Source organism: Anastrepha obliqua, chromosome 5 (assembly GCF_027943255.1).
Source record: "Anastrepha obliqua isolate idAnaObli1 chromosome 5, idAnaObli1_1.0, whole genome shotgun sequence".
Lineage (NCBI taxonomy): Eukaryota > Metazoa > Arthropoda > Insecta > Diptera > Tephritidae > Anastrepha > Anastrepha obliqua.
Window position 1 is genome coordinate 49,257,966 of NC_072896.1, and position 12,488 is coordinate 49,270,453.

Sequence of the window (12,488 nt, forward strand, 5' to 3'; positions counted from 1 at the left end):
TTAAAATGTTTGCATACAAAGTTTTAAAAATTGTATCAAGAGAATTAAAATAACGCTTTTTTGAAAAAAAGTTTGTGACGTCAATAAAATAAACTTTCTAAGAAATGAAGAGAAAGCTATTGAATTTTTCTTAAACCTATCTTTCAGAAAATGTCAAAAACAGCATCATAAAAGTCACTTTTTGTTTCCGTTGATACAATTTTTAAACCTTTTTAAAAAGACCTGCCGTTTTTCGAGACCACAGCTCCAAACAGAGAAGGATAAAGCAAGGAGTGCCGTAGAATGGTGTCTTTTTCACCCTTACTTTTCAACTTCTATATTTTGAAGCTTTTTCAACCATCAGAGGGAGTTTCATTGGCCTCCAATATTGACGACCATTCGATAATGGCATCCGATAATGGCATTGATGGATTGTGTTTCTAGGTGAACGTTTTCTCGCCACCCTTTCTCGCTTTTTCACTGCGAATAATCTCCAGATTTCCCCCACGACGCACAGTGTGACTTTTTTCACTTTTAGGATGCCAAAATTAATAACAGCCAAACCAATAGAGCAATTCATTTCAAATTTTGCAGTGTGGTTGCAGATACCTAAATCTGATTTGAGAATAAAAATGGGAGTGATACGCCCACTTTTTCTCCTTGCCCACATATAAGGTAAAATTTTACATAATCATATTTTCTACTTTAAAAGCATTTTCCAGTGCCAATTTAAATACAAATTGTTTAGATTTCTTAACTTTAGCTTAGAGGCTTATGACTAATATTTAAAAGATTTCATTCAGCCCCTGGGTACCTTTTTATACTACATTATACTGTTCAATGAAGGAGATAATTGTTTCAATGATAAATACGTCACTAATCTTTATTTTATTAATAGTAAGCCAATAAACAGTTTCTAAAGATTAAACATAAAAAAACATAAACACTTAGTCGAAAGCAATTATTCATAATACTTCTTCCTGGGCCAGCAAGGCAATTACATCTTGAGGCAAAGCCCCGCGCTTGGTTTTCGATGGCTTACGTAAGCTGCAAATGTAGGGATCGGATGATATTAGAAGCCTGTGCAATAAATCCTCATTGGTTTGAGTTCGTGAACTTTTCATTGTATACCATTCGCGATAATTTCTGACATCTTTATTTCTCGATTCTTGCGCTTCTTCGCAAAGCTGACCAATAGGAACCATGCATGACGATGTTATATGTCTTGAATAGAACAGTATTTTATGCAGACTGACTGGCATATTGTACCACTCATATTCCCTCAAATAAAGATCGTGTGTGTCTCACACGTATACCTTAAAGGCCTCAGCATTTATCTGAAATTCGCACCCTAAGCAAGACAATATGGTGAAAAGCCTTTTTAAGAGACATAAGTTAATGCCTGTAATGTCTGCAGTAACTTTTGCATTACTAAAAAAACGTCGTGCTGTGTTTCCGTCATTAAATCTGCGTTGAATGCTTTCCTTCCTCTGTTTCAGTTTTTCCTTATTTTCGGCGCCTCTTACACACCATGTCCTTAGTTCCAACCGATATGCAATGTGCAACATACACTCCATGCACCGTATCCATGAGTGAAGTGGTGAAATGCCGAATCTTAGCATGTTTGCGTCAACTTTCCGTTCCGACAAAGCGCTAAAATTATTCATATCCTTCGCTGAAGCACCACATATATAACACGCTTGAGATGAGGTATATGCTGAAAGTGCATTACATACTTTACCGTCAATCATACACAAAATTAGTGTACTAGTAACTTTAAAGTTTAAATTTTCCATCTTAATTATTGTAGGAAGAAGATTAGAAATTTGGTCTTCCACAATCTTTACTTCTCTCACAATAGCATCTCGCGTTTCTTTTTCAAAGAAAAATTTGATGGGACGGCAATATCTGGTTGATGATGGAACAGGGTTCCTTCATATAACAACTCTACGTTCATTAACTAGAGTATACATTTGGAGAAGTACGAGTGAAACAAAAAACGTGCTGCTATCAGATTGATTTTCTTCGCTGAACTTTTGCTTATACCGTTTTTGCTCCGAGCCATCGCAACCCCATTTGAAAGTCACGAAAACTTCTTAAATACTGGGAATCGACAGCAGTACTTCTTTTTGTGCGTTACACAACCTTTTTATACTATGATCAATAAGCGCTTGCAACTCAATTTCGGGATACGTTTAGGTTATTGTGATTTTTTCTGGGTAACATAAAGCTTTGAACTTTTTTATGCAGTTATACGACGGATATAATTTGGGATTTATTTCTGCTGTATGCTATCTATGCATATTATAGTCATGTGTTGAATAATTTGCATCTATTATCAGCGCAAGTGCTTGGTCTGGCGATAAACTTTTGTTGCGCTCTTTCGAAAGTCGAGATTTTTTCAACACAGTACCTCTTGATGGTGAAGACAAACACAGCTCTTTAAATAATATTGCGGAATTTGTCTTACCTCTTGATCTAAGTCCCATTTCTGCCGCCATTAACACTTGTTCGCTATTTGATACTGCTAAAAGACTCTTTGCTTTTCTTTTCTTTGTGCGAAGAGAAGAATCGGAAAACGCCACATGTGGTCTACCTACATTGGATCTAATAGAGGATGAAGTTGATGGCCCAACATCAAGACGGTATTTTCCAAAGTCTTCACTCTTGGAAAACCAACTATAATTACGGGCTAGAATACGGGCCTTAATTCGGTTTTTTTATACGCTCTCCTAGCTTTTTAGTATCCACGTCTCTTCGGATCACCGCAAAAATTTTCTCTAACACCGCATCACGACGCGTTTCTTTTGAGCTCGTCAGCCAAATTTCAAAATGTTCTTTCCGAGGAATCGCCATGAAAACTTCTTTTAAAGCTGTGGTAGCAAATTGTAGCAAAATTTTATTCGAGTATCTGAAACACAGAATCCTAAAGGTCGTTTCGCTGTTAAAAAATGGACGGAACTCGATGGACCAATATAAGTTTTTCTCAGTAAAATATCAAAAATAATATTAAGCTATGGCTGTTTTAGTGATATTTTACTGAGCGGATTTGTATCGATAGTAAAAACTTTATAATCCTCTTACTTACCCCTGAAGTACAAAATTGTTGAAATTTAATCAGCAAATACTCAATTTAATGAAATTGATACTTATATTCGTATTATATCTTTTGACAAACTTCACAGCGATGTTCGGATAATAAATAAAAATTATTCAATTGACGCACCGGCTTGTGTTTGTAAACGGTTATCTTTCTTAAAACTATTGTTTTGATAAATTTTGAGTACACTGTCGTAAAATTTGGTCATTTTTACACAACATACCGAAAGAAAATCATTTTCGCAGACCTTTTTTTTTTAATTTTGGCATCCTAAAACGATAAAAAGTCACAGTGTGCGACGACCCTTTTTACTAGCTGAACGAATGAGGTCAAACGGCAGTTAAAGTCGATGACCGGACAATAATAGTCGTCATTATTATTAAATATCCGGTCAGTCATCTTCCAGAGTTTGTTCTCCTTCTCGGCGCATATAATCGCCATTATCGCTATGATCCAAAGCCGCAACAAGGTCCTCAAATCCTTAGCCGGCAACACTTGGAGCAAAGAGAAAGATATATTGCTGTCAACATTTAAAGCGATTAGACGTCCGGTTTTGAATTACGCTGCACACGTCTAGTTCCCTGGCACTGATTCGCAGTTGTCAAAACTTCAGACCTGTGAGAATACGCCATCAGGACCGCCACGGGAGTATATTCTCAGTGAACAAACAGACATTAATCGACATTCATCGTAAACCTCTTATCAACTTCCCAAACTTTCGACCACCGAATGCCGGCAACGGGGTCTAACTACTACCCATCGCAGACGAAAAGCTTCAGCTCTCTGGTGAGACTCGCGTAGGTTAGGAAAAATGACTGCCCAAGAGAGGGCCACTTGGGCGAGGAATTACATTCGTCCATTGTGATGCCATTCATAGGGGAAAACGCAAAGTGGAAAAACAAAAGAAACACTGAAGAGGGCAGAAGAAGGAAGCGGGAGGATAATGACCAAACGGTGATTAATTATGTTAACCACTTCAATCTTCTGACAAAATTGACCAGGTGCGTAATGCTTAAACCTGCTACATCGGCAGGTGTAGAAAAAATTGAGAGCTCAGATATCTGAATCATAGCCCGACAAGAGGAGGGCAGCTGAGGAGAAGGTGCTGAGATGATTCCACTTCGTCTTCCAAACCACTTCTGCAGAAAGGACTTGCGGTAATCCAAAGTTTCACCGCACGGTCACCTAACGGACAATACACGGCAGGAACACCCACCAAATTTGTGGCAAATTTAGGCTGTGTTAGCCTAAGAAGTTCCCTCAAGTGCCTGCTATCTGCCCGTGCCCGGAAGGATCTCGCGATTTTGCACGTTGGCACACTAACCCAGCGTTTGCTAAGTTGAAGCGAGATCCATTTTTCCAGGAGCAGACCACAGGTTCTCAAGGGAACCCAATCCTCTTATTTTGCGGTGAAACCGTTTCGAGGGTATCCTCTTTGGCCAGCTCATCAGTCCAGCAGTTTTCCGCTATGCCACTACGTCCGGTGACCCATCGAAGTATTCGGATGCTGTCGAGAGAGAAGTCAGTTATTCCCGCGTAACATTGGCTCAATTACGTTTTGAATATAGTAGCAGGTTAAACTTCTATGTATTCATAATAGACCCCGACAGACTCAATATATGTCCAGCATGAGAAGGTATCCCGCACGATGCCAACCACCTAATCACATGCGCTCTTAACCCCACTCACCTAACACCCCTTTTCTGGACCCAACCGGTGGAAACAGCATGTTTTCTGGGCTAAACCGTGACGATCGGTGACTACACCGAACTGGCAAAGCTTGATGAACTGAACTAAGCTTAAATTCTTATATCATTTGAAGTTATTTATATAAAAGATATTTTTCAAAACTAATTTTCTTTATAAAAACTCAATTGGAGTTACTTCTAAATCGGTCAACCACACGTAAATGTACATTTTTTTCCGAAATTTTCTGTTGTGAGTCTTATAATATAATGAGGTTTATAATTCCGGTGGAGAAACCGTAAGTTGGTTGGTGAGGCAGAGTAATATATTTTCCTTTTGGAAACTTCGATTCAAAGTACAATACAAAACTCGCTTTTTTATTAGATTATTTTAGCAATTTTTTTGTGCCATACTACTCTTAAATACTTAGTGCTGCAACATATAATTTTTGGTGCCAAATATATGTATTATTTCTGTAAGGTGCATTAGCTTGAAGCAAGTGCTCGATTCTTATTTGCATACATTAGTTGTTGGTTGGTGCCAGTTTAATTGATTTAGCTCATTCACAAATTTACCCGAAACGGATAGTACCGCCGTATACTCAACAGATCCCGCGCGATTGCTGACCCGACACGTGTAGTTGCCGTTGTGGCGTGACGTCACATTGTGTATGGATATGATGCTGGAAAATGGTGCATACTCGTTGATGGTGAGGGTGCCATCTGTTGGACTATAACTTTTTCCACCCAAACCACCAATGCCGCCGCCACCGCTTTGTGAGCGGCCGCCTATCTCACTTGGCATATTTACAATCGGAGTTTGTTGGACAGCGTTGTCCAATATAGGTATGCCATCTTTTAGCCATGTTATGTTGAACGGCTGGTCACCCTGACTACTCGAACACATTAGCTGGGTGCGCATGCCCTCAGTGATTTCCTCTTCGAAGCTGAATGGTGATATGCGTGGGGGAACTAAATGTGTAGATTTAAATATATAGTTTGTTTACAAATACAGTTTTTTCTTTCTTAGAGAAATTGATTGATAGCTAGAATGGGAAGAAAGGTTAGGAAAAGAACTTGAACTAAAAAGGTGATTTACGAAATTTTCACATAAACGGTTCGTTCGTAATATTTTCGCAGCAGATTTTCGAAGAAATATTTTTAATGACAAGATACTATGCTGATGACGTAGTTAAAAATAAAATTTGCTGTTATGTAAATACAAATAAATTTCATGAAACCTTAATTCAAAAAAATATTTCGGAAATGTTGCTCCGAGCTTCGTCGAAAGAAACCTAATAAAAAAACAGATTTTCAACTATTTTGAAAACTAAGCAATAGCTCATTTTAGTGTACATGCAAGCTTTATGAATTCAGTTTCTAAAAACACTAGACATTCTTATAGTTTAATTAATTCAAACAATCGGCGTCATGAAAAAGAAAGTGAAAATAGAGTAGGAGTAGCTCCTCTTTCTCCAATAAGGTGTTTACGAGGAAACTTTCCATTTAACAACATTAACATTGTCGACGATGGAATATAATTTCGGGCTGTCCCAAATGTTGATGTCAGTGAAAAATACTATCATTTCAATAAATTTCCAGTACAGTTATTTTCAAGTCAACCCCATTTACGCTGCCTCAATGAAGAAGAGACTGCAATTCTTATGTTTGGTTTTTGAGCCTATTTTCTCTGTTTTGACTTTAGAAATGTGATTTTCGGACGACATAATACAATATATTACTTGATGAAAATCTGAAATCTTTTATAAAGTTAAGTATTTGTTTGAACCTATCCTACTACCTATTCTATTTTGTATGTGATTCAGGTCGATTTTCAGTAAATTGAAATGCACATGAAAAGAGTCCAATGAAATGCATTTAGTTGATGTTGATGAATGATATTTTCTACATACACATCAGAAGAAAAGTATTTAGTCATATTTACTATACATCGTCGAACATTATTTAGTGAATATTCACACATAATAAGGTTTTCCAGCAGAAAAACAAACAAGCACGAAAAATATTCACTTTATGAAATTTAGGTAATTATTGAATGTATATAAATGCCGATAAATCCAGCATTTTTGATGCTGTTCACTTAGACTTTTGCAATAAAATGCATATAAAATAATATTTCAGAAATATTCGTATCATGCCAATATTTTTGCCGTAATTTTCTTCGCTCTTATGAGCCTGTATATGCTGGACCACATTCACTTTAAGGATAAGAGGATTAATATACACTTATAAATATATATGAATGCACTAGAGTATGCACCTTCTTTTTAAAGATTAAAAAATAAATATTTTTTTTTTATGTAAAAAGCATTTTGAAATGTAATATATCTACACATATGAGTAGAACTGTTTTTTAATAAAAAATATTGATCTCCCACAAAACTTTTGCTCACCATAAATATATAAATCTCCTTCAAAAAGAAAAAGTTCCTGTTCTTGTTATGATTATTCCACAAAAAGGCTTTATACATTCATAGCAAACTGGAATAATTTTTAGTTTGGGCTTAAATAATTTTTTTTTTAATTTTGTCCGATTTTCACTTCGATTTCCGTTTCTTAATTCTGACATATTTGCACATGACAATCATACGTTGTAGTTTATCTATGTGTACGAATTAACCGAAGGATATTTATTGATGTATTAGTGCACGCATAACAAGTAGAGAGGTATGATTCATTCAAAATGATTAACGCATTGACTGCCAAGCTGATGTACGAAAAAAAATGTAACTTTTTATTAGACATTCAAAAAAGTCTTAAGTCTTAAAAACCTCAATAACCTAAATCTGCAAATTTATTTATTCATTTAATAATCTAATTTATATTAACTATTACCCTTCACACACTTGAAGCTCAATATAGTTTCCTGGCTAGCCTGGGGTTTAGCCTAAAACGAAATGATAAAATGGTTGATAAACTACAAAAGCGCCAGTTCAAAGCAAATAACGAAAAGTATGCACAAGAAAGCATATCTCGTAATTTGAGAGTCTCAACGACAGAACCTTCACGAGTAAAATCTTGCTTGTTTCGTAAAGCATCACACGCACGTAGAGACTCTTGACTAATTATTCACTTATTCTTTAGGAAGAGTTATATATATATTATATATATATAATAGGCGCGTACACCCTTTTTGGGTATTTGGCCGTGCTCCTCTTCCTATTTGTGGTGTGCGTCTTGATGTTGTTCCAAAAATGGAGGGATCTGCAGTTTAGAGCCGACTCCGAACGACAGATATTTTTATGAGGAGCTTTTTCATATCAGAAATACACTCGGAGGTTTGCCATTACCTGCCGAGGGGCGACCGTTATTGGAAAAATGTTTTTCTTAATTTCGGTGTTTTCACGGAGATTCGAACAAACGTTCTGTCTGTGAATTCCGAATGATAGTCACGCACCAACCCATTCGGCTACGGCGGCCGCCTAGGAAGAGTTAGAGAAGAAAAATAAACTGTTGTTTGCATATCATCGACAAACAGGTCTCTAAAATCTATAGAAATATGTATGGAAGGTATAATGCGCTTCCTTCTAAAAGTGAGACACTATCGTACTTACACCAAAGAGCAAGGCACATAGGCAGGTAGGTACGTAGGAAGGTAGGTAGAAGTGGCAGTCGGTCTTTACACCAACTCACTTAGACCTTTGCCGATCCACATTAACATTTTAGCTGCTCATTGATCTGGCTGGCATTTACATCCCCAAAACCATTCAAGTATCATTCAAGAACGATAAGCCAAAATATCTAAGCCTAGCGGCATGCCACGCAGAACAAAGACAGAGAAGATGGCTGACAGATATTTCCTGCTCCTCATTCTTGCGGCTTCTTCAGTAGACGAAGGTGAGTTGTAAGTACATGTAATCTTTAAATCTCTGAGAGTAGTGAGGTATAGGACATTTAATCTTTGAGCATGTCGATCTAGGAAACAATGGCCTGTGCTCAAAGCAGTAAACATAAAGACGATTTTCATTGACCGATTGAGTAGCATCTGACATTCCGTTCTGTCCAAATTTTTTTTTTGTAGCATTACAGCCCATTTCGTATTGGCTGAAGTGGCAATGCTACATGTACCACGCAGTTTGTATGTGGAGAAGGGTATACCCATAATCTCTATACCAAGAGCAAGGCGAGTGGTTAAGTCCCCTCTTGCTAATTTGTTCACCTTACAATTTCCTTGTATGTCACTATGCCCTGGCACCAAGAAGTTTAATCGCTACTTGGCTATAAGAATAAATATATGTAGATTTTTCTAAGGTAATCACATTTTGCTTAGCCAGATACCTACCTTATTAATGGCTAGAGTTCCAGCCTGAAATACGCTACAGTGATTAGGGAAGCGAGCCCAAACGCTTACCTTTGGCTTCTTACATTAGACCCCAAAGCTAACTTTATTGTCAAGCTTCGAGCTATCATTAAAGAACCATAAGCAGTTTTCCCGACTAGGTATGTTGTCAATCCACTCACGTCTAGCTAGAATTCTAGTACTAAATAACCTATTAAAATGTGGTTTATTGAAACAATAGTCAACAGAATTGGTTGGACCTAGAGCGAGTGTTATGGCCGAGTGTCCAACATCTAAATCGTACAATTGATCAGTTGCAGCAAGCCGAGCAATAGTGTTATTTGAATTCTGTTTACCAACCAAGTCTAGGGGATAACAATGGGCCTTGGGCCATCGAGCGTCTTGTGTTAAACAAGCAACCTGACTAACTTAAGTCTAGAGAAGGCAAGAAGAAAAGAGTATTCCAAGGTTCAGAGGGTTAAAAGAGCGCTGCTGATACACATAAGCTCCACACGTTAAACTTTTTGAAGCCTGTTTCTAACCGTAGGATAAAATCTTCGGTCCAACAGTTTGAAATTACAGGCTGAAAAAGTTTCCTTTATTCCTCTTCTGAAAGGCAGATAATTTTTTTTATGGATAACTGTATAAATCAGAAATTCACTCGGAGGCTTGACATTTTTTGCGGAGCGGCGACCACAATTAGAGCAAACCTTTCTACAATTTTGGTGTTTCGTGTCGACGGCGAATTTCGAGCCCAGGCACTTCAAAATGGTAGAGACGGGCCAACCCAGTCGGTTACGACGACGTCGAGTTAGGTAAAGGTCAAGGGGTGCAGAACTGAACCACTCTCACTTATTATTATTATTATTATTATTTGCATAAGTGCTGATTATGGGGCGCGCAGTGCTTAAGTCAATAATTTCTACCAGGTTTTATCATTGGCTGTTTGTTTAGGTTCAGATGAGATTATTGCTAGATAATCCCTCGTGAAGGCTGCGCCGCCGCGTTCCACTCTAAAGTCATCGCTGGTATCTCTTGTGCTGGTTTTCTAAGAGTATATCCAATCCAAACTCACTTCTTTTTACGGTTTTTGATATTGATTGGATGTAAAACTCCCACTTATAAGTCCATAAATTTGTTGGAGTTTCCTGATTGGTAACAAAATCAGCAGAGCTAGCTGAGCTTTCTATAAGTCGCATAAAGCAACAAAAGTAATGGCGTCTCGAGAGTATATGAAATATCTCTTGTTTTGAAAAACAGCCAGAACATACGCATATTAGTAGAATGTCCTACTTAGGCCTGAGGACGCAATGAAACACCACTTATTTCGGCTCAAGTATCCCCCTTTAAGTCCCGGTTAAGAATGATTGCAGATCCTAAGCTTATCAGACACAGATTAGACAATGCTACAACTACGATAGAAATCATGAGAGGGCAAACCTCTACACTTCTCGTTTCCCATTAATCAGGATCCGGTCATGATACTAATCGCTATACCTATCGAACTTCCGCCGAAATTGATGAGAGAGCACGTTCTGTGTTTACGTTTATTTTTGGAAAGCTTAAAAGCAAAGGACATTTTTGAACTAATGTTGAAAGTGTCTAAAGCTCTTCGCCAAGTCGCCATCAATTAGTACAGTAGAAATACGGGTTGCTGAATTGAAGCATTGAATATTATCCACGTCAAGGACGTCCAAAAACAGTAAGAACACCAGAAATCATAGAAAAAAACTCAGGAAATCGTATTGGAAAATCGTCAAGAAACTAAAAGAGATTTAGTAGAAGCCTTAGGCATCTCATTGGGCAGTGTAAGCAATATTTTGACTGAAGTATTGGGTTTCAGAAAGCAACATTTCGAGCATTTTCAAAAGATCTATGCGTGGATTCTTCACTATGGATGAGACTTGAGTCTATTACCATGATCCTAAATTAAAACGAAAGGCTAAAGAGTGATGTGAACCTGGTTCTTCGGCTAGGAAACGAGTTCGTGTCCAAAAATCGGCCAAGAAGATTTTAGCATCAGTTGTTTTGGATGCACAGGAATTGTGTGTGTCGAATACTCTCAAACTGGTAAAACAATAAATTATGAACATTATTGTAACTTTTTAAGCCAGATAAAGGAAAAAAATTGTGAAAAAATACTTAAGTTGCAAAGAAAAAAATTCTTTTTCATTAGGACAATTCACAGTGTCAAGTATTTTGACAATGGTTAAAATCCATAAATTGAAGTTGAATTGTTGAAGCATCCATCGTATTCACCAAATTTGGCCCTTAGCGACTTTCATCTGTTTTCAGAGCTAAAAAATTGTATTCGTGGAAAGCGTTTTTCATCAAGTAATGAGGTCATAACAGCTGTGGAGACATATTTTGCAGCCCTTCCAGATTCTCACTTGGGGGATGGAATTCATAAATTGCAGCCTCGTTAGATCAAATGTATTGATGTTCGTGGAGACTAAACTGATTAATAGAGGGTAGTTGAAACCATAAAATTGTGTTTTTCGTATTGAACTGCAAAATATATTGAACAACCAACTATAGCATAGCAGTCAATGGGTTAATGTTGGAGTATGTTTAATCCTATAAATTTGATATTTTCAGTAATAGCTATGAACGTATGTATGTATTTGTGGCAAATATCTTTTACCATACATATAAATTCATATGTATATATGCAAGGTGGCACAAAATTAATCATCCGGTTTTGGTCTTGGGTAATTCGTTTGATAAATAAAATAAATGATTCTGGGTTTTCGAAATCTTTGTGTTGACCTTTACGCGCTCCAGTGCTACGGATTACCGTACGACGCCATTTGCAAAATTGTAAATCTGCCGTTAGTGTGATTAATATTGCGCCACCTTGTGTGGTATTCTACTACTGAAATTGAAAGAAAATAAAAATGAAATGGAAAAAAAATAAATACAAAATTTAACGGGCTTGCCCAAATAAAATTTGCAATAACTTTTTGCGTATAAAATTTATATGCAACTGTTGTTGTATGTGGAAAAAATACATTTTTATATTGCTACTCGGTTTTTGCTGCCGTACGTGGCAGATATTCACATTTTTATTTGTATTTACATCAATTAGATGTGCACCAGTGGCTACATTTACAACATTTACAAGTGACAAAAAAGCGGAATGCGGATATTCTCGCATATATACGCATATATGTGTGTGTATACAGTACACCTATGTACATATAAGAGATATATAGTATTTGTATATTTTCGTGAATGTGCTTTTATGTGCAATAACATGCATTTGGCAGTAAAGTTTGCCAAAAATTCAAACGAAAACAGTTGAAAAAAACAACACAAAAAAAGCCAAACATGCACAATGAAAATGGCCAGAATACCACTAGAAATATACGAGTATAAACAAAAAAGTAAGCATTCAAAAGTACCCAATATACATGTATATCTA

At 37.0% G+C, this 12,488-nt stretch overlaps 1 protein-coding gene across 1 annotated transcript in view; it reads right to left on the minus strand.

Moving 5' to 3' along the window:
* LOC129248733 (cell adhesion molecule Dscam2-like) overlaps positions 1 to 12,488 on the minus strand; it is a 177,557-nt gene that overhangs the window by 36,655 nt on the left and 128,414 nt on the right. The window contains 1 exon segment of the mRNA XM_054888350.1: positions 5,341 to 5,736. Within this exon segment, the coding sequence (XP_054744325.1) occupies positions 5,341 to 5,736 (396 nt within the window).